The 19020-nt window shown below is 43.5% G+C and overlaps 1 protein-coding gene across 1 annotated transcript in view; it reads right to left on the bottom strand.

Moving 5' to 3' along the window:
* sez6b (seizure related 6 homolog b) overlaps positions 1–19020 on the bottom strand; it is a 154326-nt gene that overhangs the window by 86101 nt on the left and 49205 nt on the right. Inside the window, 2 exon segments of the mRNA XM_069676462.1 lie at positions 3053–3186; positions 5090–5638. Coding sequence (XP_069532563.1) covers positions 3053–3186; positions 5090–5638 — 683 coding nt within the window.

The following is a 19020-nucleotide window of genomic DNA, read 5'->3' as shown; positions in this document are numbered from 1 at the left end:
CTTTTATTGGCTGCTTGTGTTACATCAGACCTGAACTGATCTTAGATCTATATTTAGACACTCAGCACCTGAGGGACATCAACCTGCTTTGTATGTGTTAGTTTCTACAATGGCCAATCATTTGCATAGAATATAATAAATATTATATCAATCTTTATAAACTCTAACAATAAATGGATGTTAGATAATGTCATGTTACGTTAAGGTAGATAATACTGTAGCCAAAGATAAGGTAACATGTTGATTTCACTGAAGCTGAGCAGGTAAATGGACGAGCACAGAACCTGCAGAGACGAGCCTGATGAGAGACAATCTGTTATTCTCTTTGTGAAAACTAATTCATCATTTCCTGGATCTTCAGATACAATAACTAATGTAGATGTAAGTAAAATGATACATGCAGCTGCTGTAACACACACCATCATTATGACTCAAAACTATTCAGTGTTTTTAACATGTGAGGAGGAAGGATGACTCTTAGAAGACGCTGCTCAGTATGAACAATCTGATAATCGGTGAAAACGTACAGTTTTTAGTGGTTAGCATTAGCATGCTAGCTTGCCTTCCTATCGGTTTAGTTCTTGTAAAGCACTGGTTTCAAACCTCTAAATCAAGGACCGCTTAACTGTCACAAATACGACCACGGGCCCCGATGTGGCAGGATTTTTACTTTACATGTTTTATTACAGACAGTGTATAAAAGCTACGACCCAAACAGTCAAACTTTCTGTCATTTGGATGAAATTTAAATAAGTTGCTCCGGCCCCCCTGGAACCCCCTCAAGGCTCCCCAAACACGGAGAACCCCTTCATTTTTTAACATTGTCGACATGCAGCAAAGGGCCGGGAGTCGAACCTGTGGCCGCTGCACCGAGGACTGTGGCTTCTGTATACGGGCCGCCTGCTCGAACAACTGAGAACCCCTCCTTTAAGGCATGTAAACACGGACCGACTCTCTCTGAGGACACAGCGCTCCAGATTTAGCTCAAACCACCAAAATCCATGCAATCAATTGTGTTTCTAGTCACACACGGAGGAGCAGCTGTCTTTAGTGCTGTCCTGGGACGCCGTGTCAAAGATGAGACCTACAATCAATGAACAATGTGAATTCACAGGGGTATTAACTTCTGACTGACAAACATAATCTATATATGAGAAAATATCCTGAGTGACCTCATAATCCGAGTCCTTTTCATCGTGTCATACATGTGAGGGAACATAAGCTGCTGTTTCACAATCGGTTGGCCTATAAAAGCATTCTCGGTGTATCTGTGACGTTCGGCTGCTGAAATCCTCTTATAAAATCCAAACATATGGCAGGAGGGGGAGCAGACATAATGGAGCTGCGTTTCTGAAATGAACAGTGAATTGGTCTCCTGTCAGAGCAGCTGCTGTGTAAGCTGTATATCTCTGCTCTGCTGCACAGAGATGGCTGCACAACTATTGTTGATGAAAAATTTAAATGCTAATTGAAGCCGTCCATCTGACAAAGGCCCACACAACGCGCCGTGTTTCCACACGGACAATGGCTCGGACACAAATGGACACATTGTGGGATCGGTCCACAGCTATGGCACGAGCAGGGAAAACAACACGGTGCATAAAACCGAGGCTGGCCCGGGTCACACTATTGATTATGATGTCAGCGTGTCACCCTGCAAGGAAGGCAATCCATTTAAATGCCTTAACGACACGTCCATGCACACATCGTCATGGTGATCACATGCTGACTCCCAGAGGGACGACACATGCTGTAAGTACAGTGTACATCATGCATATTGTATGAACAGGATATATGTATGCATATTGATCATTTCATAAATGTGTGTGACTTCAGTTCTCTGAATGCTGGATAACTGCCAAACACAGTATGTAGTACTTTAATTCCCATGTCTGTTTTTCCACCATAGACTTATATAAGAGGAAGCAGCCCCTTTTAATGGCCAGCAGGGGGCGACTGCACTGTGTGCAAAAAGAAGATGGGAAATGACCCTTCATCTAAGTGGTGAACATGTTCCTAATAAGTTCATGGTCCCAAGTGTTTCTTCATTACAACACGACATTCATTTGTGAATTATGGTCCTGAAATCACCTGTAAGGTAGATTCTGCTTTAGGGAGGGGCTATCTGTAATGGACAAGTAGCTACCACTGTAGTCTGACCACCAGCACAGAGATATAACAAGACTTTCTTCCCAAATCAAAGAAAGTCTATGTATTAGCCAAGAGGGGGGGGTCTCCGGCAGGTCGCTCGCGAGCTACAGGTAGCTGCAGCCTGGATTTTATTAGCTCACCAAGAGGTTCACAGACTGTGGACAAAATAGAAAGCCTCTTCCCACTTCAGATGTGCCGCCCCCTCCAATACAAAATGATAGGATAGGCCAATCAGCTGTCAATATAAAACAGTGATGCTCCTAGCAAGTTTGTCAACGTCTGACCCTAACCAATCACAGCAATGTTGCAGCAACCTCCATCGATAGGCCGGGTCAGTTAGCTGTACGCTAGTTGAGCTAAAGTGAGGAGTTCGGTGCTGTTAGCCTGTTTAGCCACATTTATGATGGAGAATGAAGGTGGCCAGAAAAAGCAGGAAACACACTATTTCCTCGGGGAATGGGAACGCAAGTGTGTGAGGTCACTGTGAGGTCGCCATTGGTTTGGGAACCCTCAAGTTTGACATCTTACTGGAACCAAAAACGAGCATCATTGGACCCGAGGGTGGATAACTCATAGTTACAAGAGAATGAAATGTGTTTAATCTCATCAGGTTCTACTAATCCCAACGTGCAAGGAGACCACAAAAGCTCAGGTCTCAGGAGGGTAACCTGAGTCTACAGTATTTTGGCTGACGGTGTGTTGGGAGGTTCGGGGGTTGAGCTTTCCTCAGGTGTCATTTCCCTTTGATGGAAAAAGCTGACACACAGTGTGCAACAGTCCAAATTCACAGAATGCTAAAGTATAAGAGTTCCAGTTGCATTTTTTAATGACGTCAGTGTTGGTGGAGAGTATAAAGAGAACAACATACGCTGATGAATGTGTGTTTCAGCGCGTCTCTTACCTGCACCTCCACTCCGTAGCCCAGGTACACAGTGATGATGTAGCTGCAGTCCATGGTGGAGTGAAAAGCAGAGCTGGACTGCGGCGGAGCCTCGATGAATCCTTCTGGACCCGTCAGGTTCAGCTGGCAGGGAACTGCAGGGAAACACAGCAACATGGGAATGATTCTGCCGTGCTGACACACACACACACACACACACACACACACACACACACACACACACACACACACACACTGGTGCTCCATTCATATTCCATATTCACACACTGTTTAACGACAGCGTGCTTTACAGTGCTGTTAAAGAAGTAATTGTGCGGAGGTGTGTGGTGTTAAGTTATTCTTGAGAGCGTAGACGCTGTGAAATAATCACAAAATAATTCATTTCTCTGATTAAGCACTTTGTCGATACGACGCTCACTCTCTTCAGTCCCTCTCAGTGTTCATCACCGAGCTGCACACGCTGTACAAGTACAGTCCTACAGTGTTGCTCACACACACACTCCATCTGACTGAAGGTTTTCTGCCTCTCTGGCTGCCTTTCTAAGCAGCTCAGCCCTGTGATGGGACGGCTGAGGACAGAATATTTCACAGTGGCCTTCAGGGGGTTTCTGCTCCACCACCTTCACCCCCAAACCCCCGCAACCCCCACCTCATCCCCTCTCTGAGCTGGAAAGTAAACTTTTTCTGAAGTGCTTCCTTATGAAGAAGAACATCCTGTCTGTGTCCCCTCGGCTCTTCACCTCAGGGAGCGTCCACTCCAGCATTATTACTGCGCTCCAGTGTTGTCATTCACCCTGTGCCTGTCTGTGGTACACTGCTGCCTGTCTGTGGTGCAGAGCTACCTGTCTGTGGTACACTGCTGCCTGTCTGTGGTACAGAGCTGCCTGTCTGTGGTACACTGCTGCCTGTCTGTGGTACACTGCTGCCTGTCTGTGGTGCAGAGCTACCTGTCTGTGGTACGCTGCTGCCTGTCTGTGGTACGCTGCTGCCTGTCTGTGGTACGCTGCTGCCTGTCTGTGGTACAGAGCTGCCTGTCTGTGGTAAGCTGCTGCCTGTCTGTGGTACAGAGCTGCCTGTCTGTGGTACACTGCTGCCTGTCTGTGATACACTGCTGCCTGTCTGTGGTACAGAGCTGCCTGTCTGTGGTACACTGCTGCCTGTCTGTGGTACACTGCTGCCTGTCTGTGGTACAGAGCTACCTGTCTGTGATACACTGCTGCCTGTCTGTGGTACAGAGCTGCCTGTCTGTGGTACACTGCTGCCTGTCTGTGGTACACTGCTGCCTGTCTGTGGTACAGAGCTGCCTGTCTGTGGTACACTGCTGCCTGTCTGTGGTACAGAGCTGCCTGTCTGTGGTACACTGCTGCCTGTCTGTGGTGCAGAGCTACCTGTCTGTGATACACTGCTGCCTGTCTGTGGTACACTGCTGCCTGTCTGTGGTACACTGCTGCCTGTCTGTGATACACTGCTGCCTGTCTGTGTTACAGTACTTCCTGTGTGTGCTCTGACCTGCCGTCACCTTGCACACAGATGAGCTGATTAATCAGCTCCTCTCTCTTCCTGACCTGCAGAGTCCACATGGAAATCACCACTCTGATATTTATTTTCCTCTTCATAAGCGACAGTCTCAGGCTGTTACGCTGCCGTCCCTGTTTGGACCTCTTGATTAAGGGTTAGTGATGCACTGATGCGGCTGTAATTTAGTTCAGTCCCATGGCTGTGTGTTCGTGAGAGATGCAAATAGAGGAGATATTAGTGGAGGGTGTGAAGACAGCATGGGGGCACTCAGAGGAGAAAAACAACCTCTCCTCACAGGAGAGACGGCTGCTGGAGCGTCACTGAGTCACAAACATGTTGAGATGGATCTCTGATTTGATCCCAAAATATATAAATGACTAAATTATTGTTAGAAATAAAAGATTAACAATATCAGTAAATATTATCAACGTAGTTTGTTCCCTAAAAATGAAGTAACAAATGTTACATTATTTGTTAAATATAAAATATTTCCCTCATAGACTCATTGCGTGTTGTTACCTGGACTCTGCATGGTGGTGATGATGGTGGTCGTGGTGATGATGGTAGTGGTCGTCTCCTCTTCATCAGCGCTGGACTTGGCAGTCTGCTGCGGTCCAGGCTGATCCTTCCTCACCTCATCTCCCTCCCCTGCAGCCGGAGCAGCAGGGGGGACGGTACCAGCAGGTTCTGGATCTTTTAAAACCGCCCCGGTGACTGGAACCTGGCTGCTGGAGTGAGATGCAGTTGACGTGTGCATGACGACGGTTGTTTGCAGGGCGCTCTGATCTGAAGCTCTTTCATCATGTGGAGTCCCAGGTGGGGGGGTGGAGAAGGAGGGCTGGGAGGTGGATCCCCCGCTGTCCTCGAAGTATTTCAGCTGACCTGCGGGGCCGAGCGGGTTCTGGTGTTGGGGGGGATTCCTGTAGACCGGGTGGTGGTTCGGGACGTTGACGGGTGGGGCAGTGGTGACCACGGGGGGCCTCCTGCCCGAGTCCTGGGTGGTGGGGTACAGACCGGCCCTGCTCTCCTGAGGAACCCCCGGGGTGATGGAGAGACCATCCTCAGAGGCTGCAGAGAATGAAAGAGAATAAAAGATGTGGTCGGATTGATTCAGAGCTCAGACTCAATAATCACTTGGCCGAGCAGGTGCAGAGATTCCTGGCTTCACTCTCCGGCCTGAGCTCTGCTCCGGCTTCAAAACTCCCCATCCATGGATATTTAACACTCTGCCAAACCCATTTACAATAGTTAATGATGGTGAAGGCTGCTACAGCAAGCAACCAGGCGGTGCCACAACACGTCCCTGCAACAACAGAGGCCAACGAGCCGTCAAGCCAGAAAACATCAAAGTGCCAAAGCAGCTTCGTTCAGCCAAAATCAGATTTTACACCTTTACAGGACACCTCTTCACTAAACCGTCCAAACAGGAGGCTTTTCTGTCCTGTGCGGCCAGTCGGTAAAAAATGTTGGACTTTAATTTAAAAGAATGAAATAAATAATGTTTGCTTTGCTCTCTTTCTACTTTTTCCAATACTTTAATCTCTCACGGCAAAATAAAGTGGTCGAAAATCTGATTTTTCTTTTCCTTTTATCCACGATGTGTTAAAAAAAAAAGGACTGTTTCTCATCTTCATCCACCTCAGATCCCTGAGGCATGCATCTTATGTTGTTATCCGACATGCAATATCCTAAGAAATGTAACTGCTACTTGCACAGCACTGGACTGCAGCAGCTGTGATTGGACCGCTTGGCACCTAAGCTGCAGAGGACACTGTGCTGGAAGCTAGTTTGCAGCTCGCTGTTTCTGTCTGTCGGCTTCCACATGAGACAAACGTTTTCTAAACTCTAACATATGGAGCACAGTCTTTTCACCCACTGTGTTTCATACTTGAACACTTCCCGTCCCCTTTACGTAGCTGTCGGGCACAGAGCAGCGTCCTGGTCGCAGGCTCTCTGTGTGCCAAAAAGTGTGTGATCAGTTATTAAATATAAAACAAGGAATCTGTGAGCTCACTTACAGCACCAAAGCTAGATGTTATATTACAGGAGCCACGTTAAGGCCTTCATCATTTCCTTTTTTATTGCTCTAAATTTCAAATCAATCAAATTAGCTCAAACTAATTCCCTCTCAGTGACCTTGGCCTTAGAGTCCCAGGGAAGACGGCCATCTTGCCGTGTGGATCCAAGACGTTGCAGCAGACGAGAGCAGAATCATTTTACTTTCCATAACTTTTCTTTTCCTTAAAAAAATCATTATTTTACTGATTTCTTGTTGAACTGAGCAGCTGCTGTCAGGAGCAGAAGCGGAGGGACTCGCAGACATGTCTGTTGGCCTTCTGCTATAATTAGACCTTGCTGGTGTTTATTTCCATTACATGCCACTTTAGGCTGCGCACATGATGAGTGTAGAGACTATCAATTTCCACATTTTGCGTACGGCAGTTCTCTAATATTGTCACTGATTTATCCGCCTTGAAATGTTTTATTCCTCCGAGCTGCAGTGATTTTGACAGCAGAAAGTATAACTTCATAGCCGGAGAATAAATCTGAAATTCAGTCACCCTCTTTATCTCCCCCTGTTCGCGGCTCCGCTCGGCTGTGCTTCACTCTGACATGAAGGCACAGAGAACCTGTCTGCTGCTTCTGCACCGAGACAGGAGCGCTCACTCACTCGGCTCTGCTCCCCCCAAAGCAAGCTCCATCTTTCAAAGCAGAATTTTTCCATATTTCCTATCGACACTTCTTTCACTCCGCTCTGAGTCACACTGAAAACTTCTTGTAAAACGCACAGCGCTACAACCCAAACAATTCCCGTAAATTGCTCACATCATTGGCTCCTTCCCTCCTCGTAATAAGACTTAATATTCATTCCTGAGGAGATTTGATGAGCCGCTATAATTCTCCCAGTGTAATGATCAGTGCTCCCCTCCCAAGTGCACCTGTGAGATCTAATCTGAGCCCCTTCAGGAGGCTATCATCCGCCGAGGGAAGTCTTATGTTTCTTTAACAATGCTTCATTTCCACCATAATGGCTCCCACTCTCTGCCGGCTAATAGCTATCTGCTTCAAACAATCAGCCTTTATTGTAGCTGTGCCACTTCACACCCAGCAGCACTTCGCTCCTCACACACACACACACACACACACGTTCCTCCTCTCACACAATCCAACACACCGGCAGGTAAATCTACAAGAAAGATAATGAATGAGACAGAATCCTCACTGACTGAGTGGAGGTGTGTCATTACCCTGCAGCTACGAGGTGTGAGAGGTAATGTACACACTGTGTGTGTTCTGTCAGATCCACTAAACGTGATGTGTGTATGAAACATGACAGCTCTAGGATCAGACAGCTTGTACAGCCACGAGACGTTCAGCAGATATATTTCACACACCGAGCAGAGACGACAAATACATCTGGCATCTTCAATAATTGACTCATTGTTTAAGAAATAAATCTGACTGAACATTTTTTATTTCAAGCCACTAAAAATGTTATTTCTTGCTTTTGTTTGTGACTTGTTTTGGAGTTGCTCCTGGACCCTTTGTATTTACTGTCTAAATGACAAATAGGTACAAGCTATTTTTTAATTGCTGCTAAAATATCAGAAATAAAGGAGCAGATAAATGTTCTAATTATCAAGACAGTCTAATACCAAAATAACACTGTGCGTAATGTGTTCAGTGAAAGACAGGAGACATCCAGCAATCAAAAAACAAAATCTAATAACTTCACAAAATCTAACTTTTATGGTGGTGCACGTCTGCCATTTAAACAGGTGTTAGGGATTTATATACTATATATTATATTAAATATATCAGTTAAACAGAAGCTAATAGATAAAATAAAGATGCAGACATCCAGAAATTCATCAGCAAAGACGAGAAGCTCTGCAGCTCTTCACATATGCCAGCAGAGGATGAAATCACTCTCCCACATGTGCAGAGACGAGTGTGAACATGTACCTGTTACTGTGTGAAGCTCCAACTGAACACTTTTTATCAAGATCAAATTATAACCAGGACTGTGATATAAAAAACACCTCTTACAGGCAACTCAGACACAGTTCAATTCATTCATTCATATGAGTACGTAAAGTTTGTGCAACTCAAACTTTAAGCTGCTGAGAAGGATCACATACAAAGTAACAGCAAGCTGCAGACAGCAAAGATCAGGTGCTGTGTGTGTATCCAATGTAGACATACAGAATATAAATATTGTTCTAGTCAAATATTGTCATAGCAATGGTCTATGTAAAAGTAGTATTAAAAATGGAGCATCTCCCAGCAGCTCGGTCAAACTCAAACCCGAGCAGAGATCCAGTCAGCTACGACGACTGAAGAGCTGTGAGCGGCCAACCAGCTCTGTCTCTGAGAAACGTTACAGCTAATGTGCATCAGACTCCGGATGTGAACTAAAAACATGTAAACATTATCTTTTAACTGTCTCCACAGTCTCCTCCTAACTCAGACCAAAGTGCTCATTTTGAAAAACTGAAAAAAAAAATTCACGTTTTATTCGGATGTCACATCAGAGCATGCGCAGCAGAGTTAATTGTTATTTGCTATCATATCTCTATATGTCAGAATTGTTTATAATGTATTATTATTAAAATATCTAACTGGGCCAGGTGTGTGTGAAATGTGAGCACACTATACTGACCCCTGCAAACGTGAGGATTGGACCGTGATAGTGTCAGCAGGCTGCTGCTGACTGGGGCTGAGGGAGTCGGAGTTATTTATTCCTGTTCAAAGTGTGATTTCAGAACCTCGGACTTATTGGCAAATTCTTGAGTGAAATGTGAAAAGAAAGAAAGAATTTATTTAGTTGGTTAAATCTGAGGTCATTATGTGCAAATGTCACAGGTAGGTCAGATCACGGTGTCTCTTTACGGAGACGTTTCAAAATAAAATCCCTCGACGATCTTTCGTGTAATCACGCAGATATTGTCCAAATCTTTGACGACTGCAGACGAACCACTGCATTTATAGCAGTGGAAGAAAATCACATTGTGCAGCTGCACCAAAGTGCAGAAGAGACTGCAGACATTCTTCTATCTATATAAAGAACTGGGATACACAGAGTTTAGGTTGTAGACTCTCACAGGACGACATGTTACACACTTTCAGTTCACTGTGTGTTAGATAAATGAAGTGTTTAATTCCCTCAATAAAAACTTTCCTCTGAACATCACGCAGACAGAATTAAATTATATTTTGGCACCATGATGGTTCACTTGAAAAAACAATTCACTAATAATAAATAAATGTATTCTCTGTGAGACAGGTTGGCTGGACTGTTTTACAAAGAGGAGTAATGATGTTTTTATTACAGTCAGTCAAATAGTGTCGCACACGGTGTCAGGAGACCTCTGTATTAAAGCCATTAGTATAATTCTTAATGTCACTGAGATGCCACAGAGCTGCCTGCTGGCCAGAATCATTGGACAGCTGAATAATTGAAATCAAAGCAGAACACAAACAGGGTGTTGTCCTGTGTTAAAGTTTCATCTCCTCAAAGGAAACACTTTCTGCTTTTCTCCTCTTCAGCTGCAGTTTTTTTTCTCTCGTCTTTGTGATGCAGCAGGAGGACGAGAGTGAAAAAGGGCAAAGCACCTTAAGGGACACTTTGATGTCTTTCCCCCGGGCTGTCACAGAGCCACAACAGAATATAAGCCTCCCTTTGAATAAAGCATGAGTCCGATACAAATCCCAATCATTAAAGTTCAGAGGACTTACAGTAGGAGACAAAAGGAGCGAGAAGAAACGATCCTGCAGCTGCTGCCAAAGCCTGATCGCTGGATTATTCCTAAACTGTCTCTGTGGATCATTCAGACGAACACTGAAGTCTATAAAACACCGTTCCTACCAAAGCAGCACCTCAGGGGCAGAGCAATGAAGCTAATACTGATGTGTGAAAAGCATAGACTGTATAAATAATGGACGTCTTCTCAGTGACGTCACCCATTGGTTTCTGAAGAAGCGTTTTGAAGCACGAATTGCGCCGCCGCTGGGGGTCGCCATATTGGAAATGCCAGAGCCGGCTAATCCAGAGGCAAAGAGGCGGAGCGCGAGCGAGCTAAAGCCAATGGCCGAGCTCTACCGGTGGGCCGCATGAATCAGCCAGCTACGGCTATGAAGCTAGGCTATATGCTCCTCAGCGTAGCTAGCGGTTATTAGACATAGACTGTATAAATGATGAATGAGCTAGTTTAACTTTCCTAGGAGGAGATTCTGTCGGTGACTGACTGCAGGTGTTTAGTTATCAGGCTAAAGAAGTAGCGGACTCGCTGCTCGCTCGCCCGGTGAGAGAGCAGCGAGCCGACACGTAAAGGGAAACGTAAAAGAACCGGTCTCTTCATCACTACGGTCCGCTGTAATCTCTCCGGGGGAAAGCCAACAACTCCTGACTCCTATTTACTGGCCGACGATTAAATAAATGTTTGATAAGCACTGAACAGGCTAACAAGCAGCTAAAGCGAGCACAGTATACCTGCTACTTAGTGCTAAAAAATATATCAATACAATAACACTAACATTTAACTCACCGAAAAGCTGCAGCTCAGACTTCTTGCACAGCCATAAAGTTCCATAAATCCCACGGAGAGATTATTTGTCCAAACTTTGAATGAAAAAATCCCCAAAAGTCTCCAACAACACAAACAGGTGAAGTTAAACTCAGTGTCTGTGTCTGTGTTGACGTCCAGCAGACAGCCAGCAGGATCCACCTGTCAATCAAGTGATCCGGCCCCTATGATTTAAGGCTTAATATAATTAAAACGGGTGTGTTATAAAAAAAAATTCACCCCCGTACAGTTAACCTGAACAGTAAAATGAGCTATTTATAACAAAACCGTTTTTTTTTACCAGGCTGTAAACATGTTTATTTCAGCTGTAAAAATTGGCATTTTCCCACCTGCTGTAATGTTATTTCTTGTTCTCTGGTGCCTCAAGTGGCCACTCGAGGAACCTCATAGAGCCCCATGTTAAACTTTACAGCAGAAATAAACATGTATGTTTGGGTCTCTATAGCTCATTTCTCTCTTCATGACAACTGTAAGGGGAGAATCTTTAAACAGCTCACCTGTTTACATTATATTAAGGCTTAAAGTGATGCAGCATTAGGGGCGTGGCCTCTTTGAGTGACAGCTGGGAGCTGCTAGCTGTCTGCTAGGTGTCTCAGCTAACTCAGTCACTGAACGTAACCTCTGTGCCGTGTTTGTGCTGTTGGAGCCTTTTGGAGATTTGTTCATGTAAATATCAGACCGATAATCTGTGTGTGCGCTTTATTGGACAAACAGACCGTCCAACACGTCTGACACACTGTTTATACACGTATTTATATGTTAGCACTGATTAGCAGCTACCTGTGTCTGTGCTCACCGTGCCTGCTTGTTCAGTGTTTGTCATACGTTGATGTATTCATGGTGGCGTGTGCGCGAGAGTCAGAATTGTTGTTCTACAGTCCCACAAAGAAGACAAGGATGTGGGAAAGCGAGCATTGGACTCTGCTCAGCTACCACCACAAACAGAATCTTATTCTGGGCGAAACCTGATGGTAACTAGCTTAAGAGCAGGCTGATGAATTAGCCACACAATGTAAAGCTTTGATATCTTAGCTTTTGCTAAAACCTAGCTGCTACAGTCACTTTATACTCCAAAAAACAAACAACGCTACGACAGTACAGAACTTAAGGCTTCAGAAAGGCAGACGACAAACCAACAAAAGGGTGATTTAATAAATGGCTACGTCTATTATCTATACAGTATATTCTCTGCCCTGATCAGCACTCTCCTAAGGAGCATCTAGACATCCTCCATGCACATATATGTTTGTATTAAAGGACAATACCGTCCCTCTGGAATATTTGTCTCCATCAAAAAACTAAAGAGAGCTCTTGTTCCGTCTGTGCATGGAGGAGCATCTGGATGAATCAGTCGTCGTTCTGCAGATGAACTAAAAACAGACATGAAAGGAAGCAGAGAGGCGAACTCCTCCTGTGCCTGTTAATAGCATTTCTTTGATTTCTGCTTCTTCAGATAGATTGACCGACCACTTAATGTTTGTGCAGCATGAGAGAGGACATGAAGCACTGAGGAGACCAGCAGGCCAGGGACACGTGTGTGTGTGTGTGTGTGTGTGTGTGTGTGTGTGTGTAGTTATCCTGCTTATGGTTTTTTTTATTGCTTGGAGATAATAACTGGAGAGTAGCGCTCCTGAGTGCACCCTGATAAAAGCAAGATGAACAGACTGGACGAGAAGAATCTATAATAATATTCTACATATATATTTGACCTAAACCAAACCAAGTCCTTCTGATGCCTGAGCATGACCACACTGTGAATGTTGCACAACAATAACCTTGTGTTAATTTTTGTTTCATGTCCAAAAATTATAGAATATAAAATGCTCTCTAATAAACTTTATTTTGAAAGGGCTCCATTCATATTTTAATATCTAAACTAAATTTAGATACAATTTAAAACATGCTAAATTCAAAATCAATATCAGGAAAGTTTAAAGGAATTTAAATAACAAAATGTCAAGTTTGGATTTAAAATATTTCTATTGCAATAAAGAATACTTGTATGTACATAAAGCCCCTTAATTTGATACTTTAAGACTATTATAGATTTTGGTACCAGTGGTATCTTCATGCTTTACATTACATTGGATAATATAGATTATGGATTTATATAGATAATTATTGTGTGCTGTCCTGAGCCGTAACCCCTGGGGCTATAAAATGAAGCCAGTGCACAAGCGCCTAAAGCTGCAGTTCCTCTGGTGTCCACTTGAGGCTGTCTCCAGCAGTGAGTCAGTCCCCATAGAGCCCCATGTTAAACTTTACAGCAGAAATAAACATGTTTACAGCCTGGTACAAAAAACAGTTTGGGTCTATCGCTCATTTCTCTCTTCATGACAACTGTACGGGGAGAATCTTTATACAGCTCACCTGTTTACATTGTATTAAGGCTTAAAGTGATGCAGCATTAGGGGCGTGGCCTCTTTGAGTGACAGGTGGGGGCTGCTAAAAATATACATTCACTTCAGAAGGTCCACAAAGATAATTAGTGTCATCCCAAACAGAATATACAGAGCTTTTGGTGGTTAATATAGATGGAGTTGGTGCTGAGGAAATGAACATTTTAGTGAATTTATCAAATAAAGATGTAAACATATAAAGTTGCAGAGTTGGTGTTGACGTCAAACAGCCTCTAAAAAGCAAATTTAAACAGGAAGACTAAACAGGAAGTTTCTCACTAAAATGTGAGTAAATATGGGGACAAAAGAGCTCAACTTGTAGCTCTCCACCATCGCACAGCCTTCATCAGTGAATGGTTCTCATTAAGGGAAAACATGGACGTGAGAATATTGTGACAAACTACTCTTTCAAGGTCATTGATAGATTTTAAAAGCGGATCAAATGTGCTGATAAAACAGGGACAGTATGAGCCTCTGTCTAATGAAAGCCCGGTTCTCTCTGCAGTAAATCAGATGAGATAGAATTAAATAGACAAAGACTCTGAGAATGATTTCCATGCCCCGCTGCTCGTATAAACTCGGCATATTTGCAGCATGTTTTGGATTTTTATATGAGGCAGAATTGATTGCGAGGCCATCGTCTCGCTCTTCCTGAATACAAACCAGACTCTTAATCCACTGTTGCCTGTAGCAAAATGTTGCCCACTTTAAAATTTCCCTCATCGTATTGATCGGCTCCTAACACCCGCAGCCAGGGACGCTCATTCATGCAAGCTTAATAATAGCAGGTACAGGCGGCGGCCATTATATCCACACGCAGGCCTGCAGCCTCCCGGTGGCTCGGCAAACTCAGAGCAGCACAAACAGAGAAATAACCTACAGACTGCTTTCTAACACGTGAACCTCTTTTATGCAAACATGCAGAAAATAATGAAACGTAGTTCTCTTGTTTACACAGAAGGTTCCAGGACGGATATGTGATAACTTATATGCTTAGATTTAATATGAAAAACATTAAAATAAGTACTTTCTTGTCTCTACTGCAGCGACTACTGCCATTAATGCTGTTCTATAATTACTTCTGTGTAATACTGTGACTGCTGGAACACACATTTTGAAGCATAGGGCTGCCGTGTTTGACCAGTTCAAAACAGGATAGAAGAAAAAAGCTACCATTGTGCTTAAAGGTGACATATCTCTTTAAGTGGGTAAAGGAGAGTTACAGTATCTTACATGTCTATATGACAGTGGTGATATAAACCGTGCACTAACACAGTAAACATCTTGTGTTGTGTTTGCGGTCTCAGTCTGCAGGCACAGAAAATCCTCCCTGAAAGCAGCGTCTTCATGCCAAGGGGCCTCATTCTTGGGAAAGCTGTTAAACAGTCTCCTTTCCACTCTGACACCTCTGGAAAAGGTCGCTCTCTCATCTCCATAATGACCGAGGACAAAGACGAGGCAGAGTGGATCAATAGGCAGCTCCAGCTCGTATCAGTGCGGACGCATTGATCTGCTGCTCAGAGAGAAGGCCGGCGATGCTCTGTGCCAGCAGACAGCCTGAACCGCTTTTTCTAGTGCAGACGGGAGGAATGGAGGCACCTGCAAACACTCTATAAACCTACAGTACATCTCAATACTGCACAGGCTACATGGAGGCTGTATGCTTCAAAACACGACCAGAGGTACACTGTAAATCTCACCTGTGAAATGTGACTGAGCTTTAAGTTACTGAAGTATTTATATATTCTAGGGCCGACACAATTCTGTTAAAGCAACACTTAAAATGATTATTTTCAACACTGCAGAGTTTATAATGTTTAACTGAGTGAGTAAAGTTTACTTGGTACAGCACCTTTCACAGAGCAAGGCCACAAAGTGCTTCACTAAATATTATAATTATAACAATAATAAAAAGATGTGAACACATGAGTCTTAAGCTGCTTCTTAAAAGCGTCAGAGCGGATGTGCCGAGGAAGAGTGTTCCAAAGTGTCGGAGCAACAAATTCAAACACACAATCACCTTTTGTTTTCAGTCGGACACGAGGGACGACAGGTACAGCCTGGTCAGAAGACCTGAGGGATCTACAGGTGATTTCAGAGGTGTACACAGGTGCATGATCATGCAGGGCTGTATACATGAAAACAAGGACCTGAAAGTGAATCCTGAATTTAACTGGAAGCCAATGTAGGGAAAGTAAGAGGTGTGTAATGTGAGTCGATGCTGAACTAATTCAACAGTGCAAGGACTCCAAAACAGTCAAAATTCAAAGTCTGTTTAATCAAAGGAGGGGGTCGGTAACAGGAGGTCTGAAGGGCAGGCAAATCCAAAAACAAGATGCAAAAGGCTGGTAGAAGAAACACAAGGGCAAACACTAGGACGATGCTGGAACACTGACACAAGGAACAAGACGAACTGGAACAGAAAGGAGGGAACACTGGAGCTGTGTTGGAAATGCCATACTGTCCTAGCAGTACGTCCTGAAGGGGGCGCTAAAGTTAAAGAAGCAGCGATTTGCTATTGTCCAAACGGAAACTGGCGCCTGGCAGCATAGTGCAGAATGAATTTGAAAAGCTCCTCCATACTACTATGTAGTTTGCAGTATGCAGTATGTAGTATGTAGTATGTAGTATGCAGTAGTATGCAGTATGTAGTATGTAGTATGCAGTAGTATGCAGTATGTAGTATGCAGTATGCAGTATGTAGTATGTAGTATGCAGTATGCAGTATGTAGTATGTAGTATGCAGTGTGCAGTATGCAGTATGTAGTATGCAGTATGTAGTATGCAGTATGCAGTATGTAGTATGCAGTATGTAGTATGTAGTATGCAGTAGTATGCAGTATGTAGTATGCAGTATGTAGTATGCAGTGTGCAGTATGCAGTATGTAGTATGCAGTATGCAGTATGTAGTATGTAGTATGTAGTATGCAGTGTGCAGTATGCAGTATGTAGTATGCAGTATGTAGTATGTAGTATGCAGTAGTATGCAGTATGTAGTATGCAGTATGTAGTATGTAGTAGTATGCAGTATGTAGTATGTAGTATGTAGTATGCAGTGTGCAGTATGCAGTATGTAGTATGCAGTATGTAGTATGTAGTATGCAGTAGTATGCAGTATGTAGTATGCAGTATGCAGTATGTAGTATGTAGTATGCAGTATGCAGTATGTAGTATGTAGTATGCAGTGTGCAGTATGCAGTATGCAGTATGTAGTATGCAGTATGTAGTATGCAGTAGTATGCAGTATGTAGTATGTAGTATGTAGTATGCAGTGTGCAGTGTGCAGTATGCAGTATGCAGTATGTAGTATGTAGTATGCAGTATGTAGTATGCAGTAGTATGTAGTATGCAGTATGCAGTATGCAGTATGTAGTATGTAGTATGCAGTATGCAGTATGCAGTATGCAGTGTGCAGTATGCAGTATGCAGTATGCAGTGTGCAGTGTGCAGTATGCAGTATGCAGTATGCAGTATGCAGTATGTAGTATGCAGTATGTAGTATGTAGTATGCAGTATGCAGTATGCAGTATGTAGTATGTAGTGTGTAGTGTGCAGTGTGCAGTATGCAGTATGCAGTATGTAGTATGCAGTATGCAGTATGCAGTATGTAGTATGCAGTATGCAGTATGTAGTGTGCAGTGTGCAGTATGCAGTGTGTAGTGTGTAGTGTGCAGTGTGCAGTGTGCAGTATGCAATATGCAGTATGTAGTATGCAGTATGCAGTATGTAGTATGCAGTATGTAGTATGCAGTAGTATGTAGTATGCAGTATGTAGTATGCAGTATGTAGTATGTAGTATGCAGTATGCAGTATGTAGTATGTAGTATGTAGTGTGCAGTGTGCAGTATGCAGTATGCAGTATGTAGTGTGCAGTGTGCAGTATGCAGTATGTAGTATGTAGTATGTAGTATGCAGTATGTAGTATGTAGTATGTAGTATGCAGTGTGCAGTGTGCAGTATGCAGTATGCAGTATGTAGTATGTAGTATGTTGTATGTAGTATGCAGTATGCAGTAGTATGCAGTATGCAGTGTGTAGTATGCAGTATGTAGTATGCAGTATGCAGTATGCAGTATGCAGTAGTATGCAGTATGTAGTATGTAGTATGTAGTATGCAGTATGCAGTATGCAGTATGTAGTTTGCAGTATGCAGTATGCAGTATGCAGTATGTAGTATGCAGTATGCAGTATGTAGTATGTAGTATGCAGTATGCGGTATGCAGTATCCGATTTCAAACATAGCCTGAGACATGGGCTGTGATCCAAATGCCGTACTATATTCTATCTCTTAATCTTCCACTTCTTTTGCTGTAAAGTTTTGATCGATCACCAGCAGATGGAATCATTGAAGTTGTTTTTATGGTTAACAGCAACTCGTTAATGTGTTGAAACACATGAAGGTTCACGTTTTAAAGAGACACAGGGGAGGAAATCCTTTCACTTCTCAGGGGAAGGTGGACAGATTTCATCGTAGGCTAGCTTCCCTGTGCAGTTTTTTTTTTTTACTTTATCCATCAAACTTTACATAAAAAGACATTTCTGTTCTTCCTCTCACATCTGAAGTCATTTAATTCACAGACTGTAAAACTATATAAAGACTGGGGATCCTGCAGGGCCACTTTTTACAAGACTACAATCGATGCCTGATGAGATTATTTCCCATCATGCACCTGGTGGAAATTTACAAGAAGAAAAAGGAAGAACAGAGTCAGCTTTGTTCACAGCTGTCCCTGTGTGTGCAGAGGTCTGCCTCTAACCCTAACCCATCCCTATATCAGGAACATTTACAGAAGCTTCAATGATTATTTGGCATGAATCTAATTTCTAAAATATTTTGTACATAAGACCATAAACTACGTAGTTAGAATGCTTACTTAGTGGACTTGGGTTTCCCAGGGCTGAAACAAACTGAGTGTTCCTGATTTGTTAATAATCCCTCATTACACAGACAAACTGCACAAGTACAGTTTCGTAGGGTCAAAGTTGAAGGATTGAGTGGGTCTGAAGGCTGTGGTGGGGGCTCACGATGGACAGTGTGGGTGAACATGTACTCATCAGACTGTTTTGTGGTGATATGTTCTTAAATCTCAGCTTCAGTGAGCACAGAGTTCTGATGGTGTGTAAAAGAGAACGGGCATGTTGATATCCTCAGTCTGCAGTTTCCCACAGCATTTCTAAAGCGCAGCCCTCACTGATGTGTAATCTAAGCATTCTGACTCAAACTTCAGACTCATGTCACGATAAGAAACTCAAACAAGCTGCCAGCAGCTAATTGAAACTGTGTGTGTTCAAATCCTCCTTCCTGAAAGCCTTTCTTCCCCCTGCACCTCTCTTTACATCTCTGCTTGTTCCGTCACAAACATTCACCCCTGAGCTACAGATTAGCTCTGCCGCCTCTTTGTGAAGCTGTACAAAGCCTGAGCAATTAAAGGCTCTTCTCTCGCTTAACAAGCTCTAATCCAGAC

This window comes from Semicossyphus pulcher, unplaced genomic scaffold (assembly GCF_022749685.1).
Source record: "Semicossyphus pulcher isolate SPU_LCO1_2020_fin unplaced genomic scaffold, fSemPul1.0.p SCAF_26, whole genome shotgun sequence".
NCBI lineage: Eukaryota > Metazoa > Chordata > Actinopteri > Labriformes > Labridae > Semicossyphus > Semicossyphus pulcher.
The sequence above is the reverse complement of the archived record's forward strand: the minus strand, read 5'-3'. Positions and strand labels throughout refer to the sequence as shown.